General features: G+C 49.4%; 1 protein-coding gene across 2 annotated transcripts in view; it reads left to right on the top strand.

The window, feature by feature from the left end:
• The first annotated feature begins 736 nt into the window (after nucleotides 1–736).
• The window catches only part of VWF (von Willebrand factor), a 173,693-nt gene continuing 156,525 nt past the window's right edge, over nucleotides 737–17,904 (top strand). Inside the window, exons 1-5 of one of the 2 annotated variants that reach the window (XM_017546163.1) lie at nucleotides 737–993; nucleotides 2,199–2,253; nucleotides 4,060–4,224; nucleotides 14,810–14,912; nucleotides 15,196–15,404. In XM_017546163.1, the coding sequence (XP_017401652.1) occupies nucleotides 2,199–2,253; nucleotides 4,060–4,224; nucleotides 14,810–14,912; nucleotides 15,196–15,404 (532 nt within the window). In that variant the 5' untranslated portion in view covers nucleotides 737–993. The remainder of the gene's footprint in view (nucleotides 994–2,198; nucleotides 2,254–4,059; nucleotides 4,225–14,809; nucleotides 14,913–15,195; nucleotides 15,405–17,904) is intronic. The other variant, XM_017546164.1, reaches the window with a different exon arrangement.

The raw sequence follows: 17,904 nt of genomic DNA on the forward strand, positions 1-17,904 counted from the left end.
AGGCTGGGAAGAAGAATTGTGTGCATGTGTGTGTGTGCGTGTGTGTGCGTGCGCGCGTGCGTGTGTGCGTGCGTGTGTGTGTGTGCGTGCGTGTGTGTGCGTGTGTGTATGTGTAAGGTCAGGGTACCAGAAGTGGGTGGAAGCATCCTTGAGAATTAGAATTATTCAAATCTAGCAATAATAGGAGTATTAGACTCAAACCATCGCTCCTCACCTTCACCATTTTACAAAGGCCTAGGCTTGTGCCCAAGACGTTTGTCTTTAACCGGTCCATTCAGCCCTGGCCATGACCCAAAGGGACTGTTTTTGTCAGGGTCAGGACCGGATCCTTCGTACCTGGGGTGCATAGGAAGTGTTAGTGTTCTCCTTCCTCCAAACACAGCAGCGAAATTGGCCCAGGTTGAGGTGTTTTGACCAACTTCCCTGCAGTCCAGTCCTGGAAGCTGGATCAGGAAGCTGTTTTGTTCTAGTGTAATTCCCCACTGTCTGGATCAGCCTGCCCTGAGAAAACCAGCATTCCTGGTTATCCCACACATGTGGGGCACTCTGGGAAGACTAGGGATCACGTGTTGGGGTGTAGGGGTTGGGGGTGTTTGGGGAGGGCAAGGCGGTTCATTAAGGCAGCTGCCAGGAGGTCTCCCTCCAAACTCTACAAAGCTTTATCAGCGTGGAGGTACTTCTAATACCATTTCCTTTCATTGTTTCCTTTTGGTAATTAGGAGGAGGCCAACCCCCTGCTGCGGCAGCTCACAGCCTATTGTGGTGGGAAAGGGAGGGTGGTTGGTGGATGTCACAGCTTGGGCTTTATCTCCCCCAGCAGTGGGGACTCCACAGCCCCTGGGCTACATAATAGCCAGACAGTCCGGAGCTGGCGCAGACCTGATTCAGCCTTTGCAGCAGCTGGGAGCATGGCCTAGGGTTGGCGGACCCTTTGTCCAGCGGTGAGTTTCCCAGGGACCTTGGAGATACCTGCAGCCTCATTTGCAGGGGAAGGTATGGCCACTGGAAGAAGAGCTGGCTCAGTTGTGGGAGGAAGATGCAGGACTGACTGATCCCTGCTCCTGGGGACCTGGGGTTCTCTGTCCCTGGACTAGAAGGGCTTAGTTTGGAGGGGCGATTCAATTCAGTGAGGGATGATCCTAATGCTCCCTCCTCTACTTGCCTCTGAGGGTCCTGGGGCTGCTTTTCTTCATGCAGTGGGTTTTACTGCTTGATAGTACTTCACTCAAATGAGATGGAATGAGCTTTGCCCTCACCTGTGGGAACCTTCTGGGAGCAGCTGAATGTACCTGCGTTAACTTAGGACTGGTAGGGGACACCTGCTTGGAGATCAAGACCTGGCCTTATTTGACATCTCAGTGTTCCTTCCACAGATACATCACAGACTGGCTTTATCTCACCTTTGTCTGGATGGGACCTTGGGTAGGAAAGGAGTCACCCCCCAGTGAATCTCAGGCAACAGATTCGGCACTTCATTTAACAACATTTTCCAGAGGAGAGGGGCTACCGCAGGGGCTCTAAGGGACTTGGGGGTATGCTCTGCCAGCCATGATCAATTGTCCCTCTCTTGGGGAGTCACACAGTGGAGATGCCTGCCTGCGTCCAGGGCCACTGGACTCCTTGTCCATTTTCTCCGATGAGCTCAGCAAACATTTGCTGCTGGACATCTGGGTGCTAAGCGTCTTGCCCGGTGTGGGGCTTGGGGACAAGAGAGACAGCCCTTGCTCTGGTACAGAGTTGGGGGCCAACCGTCAAGTTGGCAGTTCCTCAGCATTCTCTATGTCTGGGGTGCTGTGGTGGGCACACAAGTGTAAGACGGTTCCTACTCGCCAGTCTGGATGCAGAGGCAGGAAGGAATGAGGTGTGTCGGGTCCCAGCTGCTTCAGGAGGCAGGGACGTGAGAGTGGCCTGGAGGGAGGGCAGGGTTTTCCACCTGTCTTGGTGCTGTGACTGCTGTCTGTGGAAGGGGGCCCAGAGGTCCCAGCACACAGCGATTGTTGTCCTTGGGCCTGGCACTGGCCAGGAGTTTTTTGGGGGGCCAGAAGGCCATGTTCAAAGGGGAAGAGGGGGTCACGGAGATCAATCTTTTCTTCTGCTTTGAAGAAATGTTTTTGCTACTGCATGCCCTGACAGTGGCCGCTCCAGCAGCCTCCTACCTGGGCAACACTGACTAGCTCACGTTTCTTGCTTCTATGCAGATGATTCCTGCCAGATTTGCCAGGGTGCTGCTTGCTCTGGCCCTCACCTTGCCAGGTAGGTACCAAAGGGCCCCAATTTCTCACTCCCCACCCCCCAGGGCCATCTGAAGTGACCCCTTTCTGGGAACAAGCAGGTGTGTCTGGAGCTCACCTGTCTGCCCAGCCCCAAGTAGGCGCATGCTGGTGGTCTCCTGTGAAGGTTCTGCAGAGCTCCCACCCTGGACCAGTATTCCAGAGACGAGGTGCCTGTAAATGTCATCTCCTATTGGGGAATTAAGAAGCACAAGGGTGGCACAGAACTATCTTATATTATGGGGGCACAGGACGAGGAAGAAGGAATCCAAGACTTGGATGGATTATTAGTTTTAGAAGAGATTGTGGAGGTCACCTAGTTGACCCTCCCATGGTACAGATGAAGAGACTGAGGGTCGGAGAGGAGAAATGATTGCTCCAAAGTCTCCTAGAGCCAAATCAGAGGTCAGTCTTCCTGGGTCCCAGGCTGGTGCACTGCATTGTACTGCCGCCCTTCCCTTGCTAAGATTCCGAGCCTGTGAATGGCAGGAGGGGACTTTTGACCTCGGGCTCTTTCCACTTAGATCTCTCAGGTCAGCAGCATCTAGCTGCTGCCCACAGGTGAGTCTGGGGAAAGAAATATACATTTGTCACACTCTCTGCATCTTCCTACCAGGTAGGTCTTTTGCCAGGGAACCCAGAAACTTAGAGACTTATTGCTGTGTTTCCCCACTTGCCAACGCGCACACACACACACACACACACACACACGCACCCCCTGCAGTCAGTGAAGGAGTTAGGATGTGACCCTGGAGGAGTTCACACTTCATAGATTCTATGTGTCAGGCACACAGTCTGATCTGTTTAAAATTTAACCTGCTCAATATATAATCATAGATTTATGTACAAAGGGGCTCACTGCAATCTGTTTATAATATTAAAACATGGAAAAATGCTGGGAACGTAACAATAAAGGGCTGTACTATAGATATTTAGATGCAAAATATGATGCAGCCACTAAAAACCACATATTGGAAGTATATACAATAGCATGACAAATTATTTATAATCTATTGAGAAATAAACAGAGGTTATAAGTAGTTTGCACAAGGTGGTCACCAATTTGTAAAAAACCCGCAATTGTGCATATGCACAATGTAAAATAAAATGAAAAGATGAACATTGAAATGTTAACTCTAATGATCACTGAATATTGGGTTACAGATGGTTTTAGCTTCTTTATGTTTTCTTTTCTTTTCTTTTTTGAGACAGTCTGGCTCTGTCGCCCAGGCTGAAGTGCAGTGGTGCGATCTCGGCTCACTGCAACCTCTACCTCCTGGGCTCAAGCGATTCTCCTGCCTCAGCCTCCCGAGGAGCTGGGATTACAGGTGCCCACCACCACACCTGGCTAATTTTTGTATTTTTAGTAGAGACAAGGTTTTGCCATGTTGGCCAGGCTGGTCTTGAACTCCTGACCTCAGGTGATTCACCCACCTCGGCCTCCCAAAGTGCTGGAATTACAGGCGTGAGCCACCGTGCCCGGCCAACTTCTTTATGTTTTCTTCTGTATGCTCCACATTTTTAATAATGATGACATTTTAAATCAGTAAGTAACTGTTATTAACACTAATAGATTTCCTGAAAAACTTCCTTAGTTATTGCTGTGAATCTGGGTTCATATTTGGGAGCTGAAAGCAACAGCTTTAGTCTCATTTAGGATGGAAAATATCTCCCCACAGCCCAATTTCTATCAAAGGCAGTCTAATTTCTACGGGGCCAGAGAGGTTTGAGCTGCTAGTCCCAGTTATGGCCTGTGATCACCAGCCCAACGTGTGGCCTCTCCCTCCAGGGATCCTTTGTGCAGAAGGGACTCGTGGCAGGTCATCCATGGCCCGATGCAGCCTCTTCGGAAGTGACTTCATCAACACCTTTGATGGGAGCATGTACAGCTTTGCGGGATACTGCAGTTACCTCCTGGCAGGGGACTGCCAGAAACATTCCTTCTCGATTATCGGTGAGTTCTGGCACTGCAGGGAGGAATTCAGACAGAGGGCTGGCTGAGCTTAGCCCTGGTGTGGGGGAGGATTCCTGCTCTCAGGACAGGGCCTGAGCTGAAAGGTCAGTGCTGAGAACAAGGAGAGGAACAGCCTTTCTGTGACCTGTAGCACCTCTTGGCTTTCCCTGGGTCTCTCCCCATGGGAGCCCAGTGAGATAGATGAAGAGAGTCTTTATCTTCTTTAGTAGTTTGCTGTGTCCATTGTTCTGGGTCCGGGCGATGCCCTGGAAGCAGCACAGCATCAAGGAGAATGATAAACTAGATAAGGTGCTTTGGAAATTCGTTGCCAAAGGGAAGACTCATTTTGTTTACTTGGTGGCCTGTGGATCAGAACATCAGCTTATGCTGAGCACCTCCTGTATTCCTAGAGAAGAACTGGTACTGTCCCTGCATCCCCACAACAGCCCTGGGATGTAGCTGGAGTCACCCTGGTTCTACCAATGGAGAACCAAGGCGCACGGAGGTTGCATCATCCTTCCAAGGCCTGACAGACAATAAAATGTGGAGCTGAGGCCGGGTGCAGTGGCTCACACCTGCAACCCTAGCACTTTGGGAGGCCGAGGTGGGTGCATCACCTGAGGTCAAGAGGTTGAAACCAGCCTGGCCAACATGGTGAAACCCCATCTCTACTAAAAATACAAAAATTAGCCTTGCGTGGTGGTGGGCGCCTGTAATCCCAGCTACTCCAGAGGCTGAGGCAGGAGAATCACTTGAACCGGGTCGCAGTGAGCTGAGATGCACTCTAGACTGGACGACAGAGCGAGACTCTGTCTCAAAAAAAAAAAAAAAAAAAGGTGGAGCTGGATTTTGATCCCAGGCCTCTCAGATTGACAGAATGTTCCTCTGGATTAAGGAAAGAGGACACTTGGCGAGGTTGGGAGGGTGGGGATGGAGGATTATGGTTTGATGACCTCCACAGGCTAAAAACTAACCAAGGTCTATGGCATGTGAGGGAGGGATGCCAAAAAACCTAGCAAACATGGGGACCCCAGCCTTGGGAACTGAGATGGCGATGGACAGGCTCATGCTGTTACAGAAAAAGTGTTCATAACACTTGTCTTTTTTTGTTTTTTCTGAGGTGGAGTTTTGCTCTTGTTACCCAGGCTAGAGTGCAGTGGTGCAATCTCACCTCACTGCAAATTCTGCCTCCTAGGTTCAAGCAATTCTCCTGCCTCAGCCTCCTGAGTAGCTGGGACTACAGGCGCACACCACCGTGCCCGGCTAATTTTTTGTATTTTTAGTAGAGACAGGATTTCACCATGTTAACCAGGATGATCTCGACCTCCTGACCTTAAGATCCGCCTGCCTCGGCCTCCCAAAGTGCTGGGAATATAGGCGTGAGCCACCGCGCTCAGCCTCATGACACTTGTTAAAGCGAATAGGGAAGACTTTCAAGAGGGACTGCTGCCATGGAGGTTTTTCAGCAGGGGAGAGAGGACTCAACTTTGAATACGACAAGGAAAAGTGAAGATTCAGGGCCAAGGAGGAGGGAAGGGGCCAGTGATGGAAAATTTCAAAGAGGAAATGTCAGGAGTAAGAGAGATTCTGTTTAATCCAGCTTGACAGGTGTCTTGCTGAAGGCAGGCCAGGGTGATTGCATACTGAGGGTGGGGGTGTCTTTGCTAAGTCGATCCAGCAGGATTCTTGTTAAAACTGAACTGAGCAGGCCAAGGACAGAGCACAAGGCCAAGGCCCAGTCTAGAAGAGGGCTCAGAAGCCCCCCACTCAAGTTTGGTCAAGGGGGGAGTCTTTGGCAGCACCCAGACACTCACCTGAGATCTAGGCTCTGGGCTGCTGGGGTCATTGCGCCATCAGTCAGCGGGGACTGACGCAGGGTCCTCCGTGTGCCCGGTGCTGGACTAGGCTCTGTCTGGCACCTGGCCGTAGCTGTGAGCTCCCTCTGTTCCTGGTCTCTCTTTGAGACCATCTTTGCCACCTGCTCTGACTCTGCTGGGAAGCCTATCGCATACGACTTCCTGGCACTGTGATCCTCCCCACTCCTCCGCGAGCTCCTCAGGGGCAAGGAGTGTGTCTCGCTCATCTGTGTTTCTTGGTGCTTAGCTCTCTGGAGTCTCTGTTGTGCTGAAGATTTTTTTTTTTTTTTTTGATGGAGTCTTACTCTGTTGCCCAGGCTGGAGTGCAGTGGCACAATCTCGGCTCACTGCAACCTCTGCCTCCTGGGTTGAAGCAATTCTCCTGCTTCAGCCTCCCCAGTAGCTGGAATTATAGGCATGCGCCATCACACCAGGCTGATTTTTTTGTATTTTTAGTAGAGACAGGATTGGCCAGGCTGGTCTTGGACTCCTGACCTTGTGATCCACCTGCCTTGGCTTCCCAAAGTGCTGGGATTACAGGGGTGAGCCACCCTGCCTGGCCTGAAGATGTTTACAGAGTGGTGGTGTACGCGGAGCTCTGGGGAAGGAGCTTTGGTTGGCCAGAGAAGACAGGGGAGGGTGCTGCATGCCATGGGGACCGCATGAGAAGTGGGGAGGCGGGAGGGGCACGTGCTCCTGACGTGGAGCCCTGGGGAGGTCCGTGTGGCTGGAGCAGCAGTTGCCAAACTCCAGGCTGCATCAGGACCACCTGGAGGGCTGTGACAAACAGATCCCTGGGCCCTGCCCCCGGAGTTCTGACTCTGTAGATGTGGAAGACGCCCTGAAAATTTCATTTCTAACAATTTCGCAGCTGTTGCTGCTGCTCTTAGACTGGATAACCAAACTTCGTGGGGCGGGACTGGAGAGGGGTGGGATGAGAGGCTGGGCCATCGGGCGAGGCCGCAGTGTAGGGTCTTGAAGTCTGATGGGGAATCGGAGTCGATTCTGCAGGCTGTGAGGAATTAGTGTAGGGTCTTGTGCAGCAGGGAGGTGGTGAGAGGAAACTGGTGCTTTGCCAAGACGGTCCTGAAAAGGAGAGAGGTAGGAGGTGGAGTGGACCTGGCCAGAGTAACCAGGCAGGCAGTGAAAAGGCCAGAGACGCCCCAAGGCGTGACAAATCAAGGAAGCCATCCTGAACACCAGCCGTGAGGGTCCCAACTTGCTTCAGAGGTGGCAGCTGGGAAGGAACTGGAAAAGCAGCTGGAGAGAACTCCCCACCCCGGGAAGCTGATGACTTAGGCCCTCCCTACCTTGGGTGACCCCAAGTTTTGTTTTAAGTGGATTTTCCCATTTATAAACCACAGCAGAGCTGATACAGACCCCTACCTGTGATGGCTCTGGGGTGAGCGGGAATGGAGGGTTAGAAGTGACCAGAAGAGGCCGGGCGCGGTGGCTGACACTTGTAATCCCAGCACTTTGGGAGACCGAGGCGAGTGGATCACAAGGTCAAGAGATCGAGACCATCCTGGTCAACATGGTGAAACCTGTCTCTACTAAAAATACAAAAAATCAGCTGAGCATGGTGGCACGTGCCTGTAATCCCAGCTACTCAGGAGGTTGAGGCAGGAGAATTGCCTGAATCCAGGAGGCGGAGGTTGCAGTGAGCCGAGATCGCGCCATTGCACTCCAGCCTGGGTAACAAGAGCGAAACTCCGTCTCAAAAAAAAAAAAAAAAAAAAAACAAAAATTAGCTGGGGATGGTGGCGCATGCCTGATGCCTGTAATCCCAGCTGCTTGGGAGGCTTAGGCACGAGAATCACTTAAACCCGGGAGGCGGAGGTTGCAGTGAGCTGAGATAGAGCCACTGCACTCCAGCCTGGGCACAGATTAAGACTCCGTCTCAAAAAAAGGAAAAGAAGTGACAGGTGGAAGATTTTGGTGGAGACGCTGCGGTGCCGGGTGGGGTTGCTGTCTGACTCACAATCTGTGTTAGTTCAGCTCTGCTGTGGACTCCCTGCCTGGAGACGGGTTTGTACTAATACCTTCGTCCCAGGCACAGAGCTCATGTTCCGGGGTCAGAGAGCCAAGTTAGCATGTTGGAAAAGCTCCCTTCCCCTACTTGAGCCCAATTCCAGACCCTGCGCCACGTCAGGGTAGCCCTCCCAGGTGGGGAGATGTAGGCTGTTCTGGTGCCTCTAGGCTGTCTCTGTCACCTCCTCCAGGAAGCCCTTGTGCCCATTCCGCCCACCCAGCACTGGGCTCATCAACTCTTGCTCACTGGTTTCCGTCCCACGGGACTGGGTGGCTCTGCCCCGGCAGGAAATGGAAGCACAGACAGAGCCAGAGTTGGAGTTGGAAAACCTGTGTTCTCCTCCTCTTTCCCTCTTTACTGACTGTTCTGAGGGTACCTTCGCAGTTTCCTCATCTTTAAAATGGAGACACCGTGAGCATCAAGGGAGACAGGTTATCTGAAAGTGTGACTGCTTAGCCGAGCTGAGTTATTGAAAGCAGCCAGCTTAACACGGGGTGTTTGTTCACTTGGAGGCGCCATGTGGGGACAGGGGCTGCTGGGCCCTCGGGCATTTCCATGAGGGCAGGGTCACTTCAGTTCCATTTGGCCCACGTGATCCACACGGGTTTGCGCTAGAGGTCTGGCCACCCTTTTCCATGTTTCAGTGGCCGCAGAGGAATCTGAAGGGCGATGGAAGGCTTGTCTGCTTCAAAACCTCTTTGTGGGGTTCCCCACCAGGCTACTATTCTTTTCTTATAAGCAACTTGCCCTTGCAAAGTATCCATCTTCTGGGAGATTGTTTGCCTAAACCAGGTTACGGATCAAACACACTTTAATGTAAATTGCTTTCATTTCCACCAAAACCACGCTGCTGACGTCATAGAGAATGGGTGGCTGCTTTGCCTGTTGTTGTTGATGGGTTGGGGTATGTGGGAGAAGAGGAAGAATGGGAGGGGTGGGCTGGCACAGGTGCGTCAGGGCAGCCAGGGGCACCGGGTCTGGGAGGGGAGCCCAGGGCTTGGGCCCTGCAGTTTCGGTTTCCGTGGACATGCCCACCTTCTGTCCCATTGTTCTGTGATGACATCCTGCCTCCTTGACCGTAAGTCGCACATCCACATTCCTCCCGAGTGCCTGTGGCCCTTGTTCACATCCTGAGTAAAGTGTTTATGTCCGCACATGAAGGGCCACCTGGTGCCATGGCTAGGCCCCCATCCTTGATCTTGGCTTCTGGTGAGGCAGGCTCCAGGGTTCAAGGCCAAGGCGACACGGCTCTTTGCCAGGCAGCACAGGGGCCAGAGAGAGACCGTGGGAGTCCTGGTTCGTGCTCTTCCTTAGAGACTGCTCTTCCTCAGCTACGGCTGCAGGATCTGGCTCCCAAACTAGCCAAGAGAGAGGCTTCAACAACAGCCAGCGGTCTGCTGAGTCACTTCTTCCTTAGTTTCCGTGGCGTGGTTAGACCAGACCCTTGTTCTCAGTTTGGAGGAAGGATCACCTGCATCAGAATCACAGGCCTGGAAGGTAGAGTGTTTGCTGGAAATGCAGATGAGTGAGTTTCACACTAAAGCCTGAGACAGCACCCACGTCTGACCGAGGTTCCAGCTCTTGGCCTGCTTCTGAAGGTCCGGATACCTTTCCCTCTAAGGCATGGGCTGGGAGCTTACTCCTCACTCAGCGCCTTAATCACTGCGTTCAACAGGCCTGGTGGGAACCTCTGGAGGAGCTTCACTGCCCTGTCTTGCTTCTTTGGGGTGATAGCCAGCCTCTTTTCCTAAGAGTTATAGGAAGTGCTAACCTGGAGGTCTGTGGAGTGCAGGGGTCTCTCCTGGGCTCACTGGCGATTTCTAACGGCTTCACATTATCTGATCTCCCTGAGTCCTGCATTGAGGGAACCAGGCAAATAAAATGCAAGGCTGATCTGGAGTTCTCTCTGCATTAGTGGTTAGCGCAACCTAGAACACTCCGATGCCCTGTTACGCAGCTTTGTGTTGCAAAAAGGGGATTTGGACGGAGTCAAAAGAGCCTGAGTGTAGGCTCAGCTCCATGCCCACCATGGAAACCAGGGGTTCCCATTCGGGGGGATTGTCCCCCTGAGGACATTTTGCAGTGTCGGGAGACATTTTGGGTTGTCACGCTGTAGGGAGGGTGCTGCTGGCATCTAGTGGGTAGAGGCCAGGAGGCTGCTGGTTCTCCTGCCATGCACAGGGAAGTGTCTGGCCCTGAATTCGAGTGGTGCAGTAGAGAAATCCTGCTGTAAACCTAGGCCTTAGTTTCTCCGTCTGTAAAACGAAGTCAGCCTAGATCAGTGTTTTTCGAACTGAGTCATGAGCCATGGGTCCTAAAATTAGTTTAATGCTTATAACTAGCATTTAAAAAGGCAAAATAGAATAGGATAGGAATCATCAGAAAATACCGGAGTGCATAGTACATGGCAAGAGTAGATTTTGTTGTTGTTGTTGAGGTAGTGTCTTGCTCTGTCACCAGGCTGGAGTGCAGTGGTGAGACCTCTGCTCACTGCAACCTCCACCTCCCGGGTTCAAGGGATTCTCCTGTCTCACACTCCCGGGTAGCGGGGACGACAGGCGTGTGCCACCACACCCAGCTAATTTTTGTATTTCAGTAGAGATGGGTTTCACCACATTGGGCAGGATGGTCTCGATCTCCTGACCTCGTGAGCCGCCCACCTCAGCCTCCCAAAGTACTGGGACTACAGGCTTGAACCACTGTGCCTGGCTGGCAAGAGTAAATACGTGAAATGTGTGTGTGTGTCCCGAGTCATAAAGTAAATTGTGTTTTTACTATGCTTTTTGAGCAAAAGAGTTTAAGAACCGCTTGTTTAGATCCTTCCTGCTGCTGTCGTATGTTTTTCTGAGTTGTCGGCCTCTCTCGGTCACACTTTGAAAAATCCCACCGCCAGGCTGGGCACAGTTAGTTGCTCATGCCTGTAATCCGGATGCTTTGGGAGGCTGAAGCAGGAGGATTGCTTGAGCCTAGGAGTTTGGGGCCAGCCTGGGCGACACACGGAGACCCCTGTCTGTACAAAAATATACAAAAATTAGCTGGGCTTGGTGGCACACACTTGCAGTTCCAGCTATTTGGGAAGGTGAGGTGACAGGATTGCTCGAGCCCAGGAGTTCAAGGGTGCAGTGAGCTGTGATCACATCACTACACGTCATCCTGAGCGACAGAGCAAGACCTCAAAACAAGAGAAAACAAAACCCCCAATTCCCTTGCCACTCCCATGCTCCAGGTGTGGCCTGACTGCTCCTCAAGCCCCCCTCCGCCATCCCGGGCCAGGAATTCTCCATGCCTTGCAGTTCAGTTGTCACTGAAGGGCACGAGGCAGCCCCACTCCTGTCCCTAGACTGCTGTTCTTGGTTTGTCTCCGGGTGGGTGGGGGTTGGTTACCACAACCTAAATCAGCCTCTCCAGGAGCCCCAGTTCCTGCAGTAGGTGAAGCTCGGGGGCAGCCAGCACCACCTCCCCTGACTGCCTGGCACTGCCTCACAGGGGCTCAGCCCCGGGCTGTCGCTTGGACTTCCTAATGCTGGTCTCTCCTGGGGCCGCCCAGAGCAAGCCCCTCACGTACTTAAAACAGCACTCGGGTTGGAGTCCCAGCTCTGTCATCACTGACTGGCTCTGTGATGATGGGCAAGTTACCCCAGGGTCTGCCACCTGGCTGGCCAAGAGCCTGGCAGCAGTCTCCTCCGTTATTTACCCTAGGAGGGCGGGGCTCCCTTCCCTCCCACACACTTCTCCTGGTTCTTTCCTGTTTGCATTTTCTGCTTCTGCTGAATTCTTGGTTTGTTCAGCCTTGCAGGCCTTACTTTTCAAACTTACAGCCATAGTGACCTCGGGGCTTTCCTGTGGCACATGCTCAGCTCTGTCCCCTGTGGAGCGAGTATGTTGCTCAAGTGATTTTCATCTTTGGAAGTCTCTAAGTGCTGCAGATCCCCAGCTGTAGGGCCATGCCAGTCCCAAGCTGCCTGGCTGCCTCTGAAGCGTTCCCTACCCATCCTCCAGCCACAGTCCCTGGCAGACTTGGTCCCACCCATGCTTTCTGCATCCCAGGAGAAGGAGAGACTGCAAGGAGAGGCTCACGGGGTCCCTTTCCCATTTCCGGGAAGGAGATGCCTTTGGCTCAGAGGTGACATATTGGCCGAGTTACCCAGTGAAGCTGGGCAGAACTCCCTGTCCGTCTGCCCTGTGAGATGGGATGGAAGGAGGACTCGCTGATGGGGTGGCAGGCTCAGTGGTAATAAGGGACCCGGGGCCGCAGACCTTGTGGGCTCGTTTGTCTGCTGTCCAGCAGGTGGGGGCTTCTGTTCTGGCAGGTCTCCAGTGAGGGGTGTGAGTGCATCCCCGCCCTGTCGAATGGGCTCACTGTGGGCTGTGTGTAGCGTTCAGAGAGCCAGCTCCAGGAAAGGCCGAGGGAGGGATTTGGTCTTGGGCCCAATGCCCTGGAGAGCTCCTGGGAGGGAATGGAAACTGGAGGTTGTTACCTGGTTGTCCTGTTTTTTTTCAACCTTTTATTATGGAAATTTTCAAACATACAGAAAAGTTGAAAGACTTCAAGATCCATATACTCCTTTCTCAGATTCTAACATTACTGATAAATGAAATAAAATTGAAAATAAGTTACTCTATTTACGCAATCGCCTCTCTATTTGTTTGTTTTTCTTTGGCTAATGTCTTGCTGTCAGTCCGTTTGTTTAGCTTTTAAAGGTTTGCTTGCTGTAAAAACTGTTCTAGATGGGAATGCAGAGTAAGGGAGACTCCTCGGCTCAAACAGGACAAGTCCCCTTTCACTCGGCACGCACCTCCTTCTTCTCCCAGCTGCGTTGATCTGGAGCACTGCAGAGCATGGTTTATGGACTGTGGGTGGTCTGCGTGTCTTTTCTGGTCGCTGCTGCTGCTGGCGTATCATTCAAAACTGTTCCTAGGATAGACTAGTTATTTACATGGGACAGCCCTTGCTGAATTCCCGCCAGAAACAAGTCTATTCTGTAGCTCATTCTGGTTGGTTTGGAGTGTTTATGTGTTGCAGTGCGCATGGTGTGTGTGTGGTGTGTGTGTGTGTGCGCGAGCGTGTGTGTGTCTGTGTGTGTGGTTGTCCTCCTGCAGCCTCAGTTCAGCCCAGAGCCCTACTGGGGACTCTTCCCCTCCTGGCTAGGAGTGAGGAGACCCCTGCCCCAGCTCCCTGTTTTTGTGGCTCTTTGAGGCTTGGTTCCACAGACATCTTAACCTCTTCTTGCTGAGAAGTCCACACTCCCCTATCCCTTCTAGGAGAAGAGCGATTTGCTCTTTTTTGTGTGTGACAGAATCTTGCTCTGTTGCCCAGGCTGGAGTGCAGTAGCTGATCTCGGCTCACTGCAGCCTCCACCTCCCAGGTTCAAGCGATTCTCCTGCCTCAGCCTCCTGAGTAGCTGATATTACAGTTGCGTGCCACCATGCCCAGCTAATTTTTGTATTTTTAGTAGAGATGGGATTTCACTATGTTGGTCAGGCTGGCATTTGCTCACTTTTAAGACCAACTTTACCAATTTCCGTCTCCAAGGCTTGAGACCAGACTCTATATTTTCCCTTCTGGTTCTTTTCATTCTTATGACCAATTAGTTATCTTTGAATATCAAAGACCCAGCACAAGTAGCAGCAGTTCTCAAAAACTATGTGAGGCTTGCTAAGCTTTGGTCATGCTGTGAAAAATGTCTCTTGCCTGTGTTTCCTCTTTCCTGCCGGCCACCATCACCCCTGTGGCCCTGTTCAGCACTCACAACTACATCATTCCCAGAGCCTATTTTATCATGTGTCTGGATCTTCAGACATTTCCCCTGTCAACCATTTAGTGTGTCCTTATTAATTCCATGTGCTGTGTAAGGCCTTTGACCCACACCATCTCTGAACTCCTGGATAATCAAATTCAGTAAACTTAGGTGGGGTTCATGAATCTCCATTTTAAACAAACAGCCCAGGGAGTCTGACTTGAGCTGTCCTAAGATACCATTTTAAATAACACTGCTAGGCTTGGGTGGGGGCGGGAGAATGAATCCTGTCTTTAATCCCTGCACTTTGGGAAGCGGAGGCAGAAGGATCACTTGCATCCAGGAGCTCAAGACCAGACTGGGCAACACAGTGAGATCTTGTCTCTACAAAATATAAAAAAAAATTAGCTGGGTGTGGTGGTATGCACCTGTGGTCCCAGCTACCTGGGAGGCTGAGGCAGGAGGATTGCTTGGGTCTAGGAGGCGGAGGCTGCAGTGAGCCATGTTCACATCACTGCATCCGCAGCCTGGGCAACAGAACACAACCCTGTCTCAGTGAATGAATGAATGAATGAATGAATGACACTCTCCTAGAGCACCTGTTACCAGTACCTCATAGTGTTTTTTGCTGCCTTACAATGTCGCGTTTGTTTTCTATTTATACCCAGGTTGTAAACTCCCATAAGCAAGAGATCATGCTTTTATTACATTTTTCTTTTGTGATATATAAGAGCCCACCTGAGGGCTATGTATCCAGAAGTCGCTCAATAATTATTTTTAGATGAATGGAAAAATGGGTGAGAAAATGAGATTTTTAGGGAGGTTTTTGTTGCTCACTTGTTAAGACTTTTGGGGGCGTTTTCTGCTGAGAAAAGATTATGTAGATGATGATTCTTAATCAATGTACTCATTGTTTCAGGGGAGTAATAATCACTACTACTGACTTTTTTCTCTTGCAGGGGACTTCCAAAATGGCAAGAGACTGAGCCTCTCCGTGTATCTCGGGGAATTTTTTGACATCCATTTGTTTGTCAATGGTACTGTGACACAGGGGGACCAAAGGTAAGCCTAGAATGTCTGAGTTAGAAAGGACCCTAGGGATCCCCTGGCACAAGCCCTCATTTCCCAGATGAAGAAGCTGGGGCCCAGAGGATGGAAGCAAATGTGGCAAAGAAGTGAATAGCAGGGCTGGGAGAAAGCCAGGTCTCCCAATTGCTGGTCTAGGCCCTCAGCCACTTCGCACCATGGTCTGAACCCTACAACATGGGGTTGGGGTTAGAAGGTGGGAGAGACATCCAGAAAATGCACGAGAAGTCCACTTCTGAACTTAGCCTTTGCCTTCCAGAGTCTCCATGCCCTATGCCTCCAAAGGGCTGTATCTAGAAACTGAGGCTGGGTACTACAAGCTGTCCGGCGAGGCCTATGGCTTTGTGGCCAGGATCGACGGCAGTGGCAACTTTCAAGTCCTGCTGTCAGACAGATACTTCAACAAGACCTGTGGGCTGTGTGGCAACTTTAACATCTTTGCTGAAGATGACTTTATGACCCAAGAAGGTAAGATTTTCTGGGATACCATTTCCCTACGTGTGGCCGTGGTTTTTATTTCCTTGCTCATGAACCTTCACTATCATGCCTCCCCTGACATTCAAGCCTCACTGTGACCTCACCTCAACCGATGCTGCCAATCTCATCTCTTCGCATTCCATTCCAATGCCTAGACCTCTAGTCAAACCAGGCCTTTGAGCTCCTCAAAGCTGGCTTTGTTCAACTTTGAATTCTGGATAGCAACTGACATGTGGTAGATGATTGGTCAATGCTGGATGGTGTGAGTCGATCCTCCTCAGCCCACTATAGTGGAGTGGATAAAATCTGTGGAGCGGTCCTCCACACCATCCAAAAAGGCCAGTGTGTGTGTGTGTGTGTGTGTGTGTGTGTGTGTGTGTATTCAGGAGCAATAGGAGGTAAAATGGATAATGTGATAATGTGAAAACATTAAAGATGAATATTTCAATCTTCTTTAGATAATTTCAGTTACATAAACATTCAATCAGTGATGTTCCCTTGCCAAAGCTGAACACTTACATATAAGTTATCTTTCTTCCTTATGACCCAACTACTTTCTGATTAGAGGGTAAGCATGTAGAGAAACAATTGACTATTCCTTTCATTGGAATGTACTATAATGGTATGATAGTTTATTTTTGTTTTCTTCAGCACTGATTTTGTTGTCTGACATGTAGATTTTTAGGGCTATAAATTTCCCTCTAAATACCACTTTGGCTGCACTGTGTGTGTGTGTGTGTGTGTGTGTGTGTGTGTGTGTGTAGTGTATGTGTATATATATAGTATGTGTGTAGATATGCAATTATATATGTTGTATATATATACATATATATATGTGTGTGTATATATATATTTAGAGATTAGGTCTTGCTAAGTTGCCCAAACTCGTCTTGAACCCATGGGCTCAAGCAATTCTCCTGCCTCAGCCTTCCAAGTGGAATTATAGGTATGCGTAACTGTGCCCAGCTCTACCAATTTTGATATGTATATTTAGTTTTATAAATTTTCTAATTTCCATTTTGAGCTCTTTCTGAACCTATATGCATTTAAAAATTCAAATGTTTGAAATTTTTAAAGTTACCTATTTGTAATTAATTTCTAAATTTAGTTAAAAAATTGTAGACTAGTACATAATCTTTTTTTTTTTTTGCAATTGTTCTTTGTATGCTCAAAAATGATGTATTGTCTAATTGGTACAGGACTCTATCTAGACTTGTTGAATTAAGCTTTTTAATTGTATTTTCCAGATCTTCTGTGTGTTTACTACTTCTTGTCTGCTTAGTAATGACCCATTACTAAGAGAGCTAAATTTTTCTGTAATGGTGTGAATTTATCAATTTCTCCATGCAATTCTGTCAAGTTTTGTTTTTTTTTTTTTTTTTTTTTTTTTTTTTTTTTTTTTTTTTTTTTTTTTTTTTTTTTTTTTTTTTTTTTTTTTTTTTTTTTTTTTTTGAGACAGAGTCTTACACTGTCACCCAGGCTGGAATGTAATAGTGAGGTCTCAGCTCACTGCAACTTCCACCTCCCGGGTTCAAGCAATTCTCCTGCCTCAGCCTCCTGAGTAGCTGGGACTACATACATGTGCCACCATGCCCTGCTAATTTTTGTTTTTAGTAGAGATGAGGTTTCACTATGTTGGCCAGGCTAGTCCTGAACTCCTGACCTCAAGTCATCTGCCTGCCTTAGCTTCCCAAAGTGATGGGATTACAGGCACGATTTACCATGCCCAGCCTGCTTCGTATATCTTAAGCCTTTGTTATTAGTGTTTAGAAATATGGAAACTTTCTAGGGAATTGTTCCTTTAATGTAATGACTCTCATTTTTACCAATGCTTTTTGCCTTTAATCTGTCTGATGTTAATATAGCTCTTCCACCTTTCTTTTGATTAGTGCTTGTTCGATGTATCGTTTTCCATTCTTTCAACCTTTCTGTGTGATTTTGTTTCAGATGTGTGTCATAGAAGCACCACATAGCTCAATTTTATTATTGTTGTTTCAAAAGTCAGAGTTATTGAAGTTAATTTACAGACAGTAAAATTCACCCTTTCACGTACAGTTCTCTGAGTTTTCACAAAAGTCTACAGTCATGTAACCACCACAATCAAACTATAGAACAGGTTCATCACCCTCAAAATCACCATGCTCCTTTGTAGTCAAATCCTCCCCCAACTCCTAGCCCCTGGTGGCCACTGATCTTTCATCTGTTTCTGTAGTTCTGATATTTCCAACATTCATATGACTGTAATCATATAGTCTTTGGAGTATTTGGTCTTGTAAGTCTGGCTTCTTTCACTTAACATAATCTGTTAGAGATTAAGCCATGTTGGGGCATGTATCAGTAGTCTGTTCCTATTTAAAAGGAGTAGTCACCACAATTTGTTTATCCATTTACCAGTTAGTTGAAGGACATTTCGTTCTTTCCAATTTTGGGAAATTATGAATAAAGCCACTCTAAACATTTGTGTATAGATTTCTAACCCCCCCCCATTTTT

Source organism: Cebus imitator, unplaced genomic scaffold, assembly GCF_001604975.1.
Source record: "Cebus imitator isolate Cc_AM_T3 unplaced genomic scaffold, Cebus_imitator-1.0 Scaffold187, whole genome shotgun sequence".
Lineage (NCBI taxonomy): Eukaryota > Metazoa > Chordata > Mammalia > Primates > Cebidae > Cebus > Cebus imitator.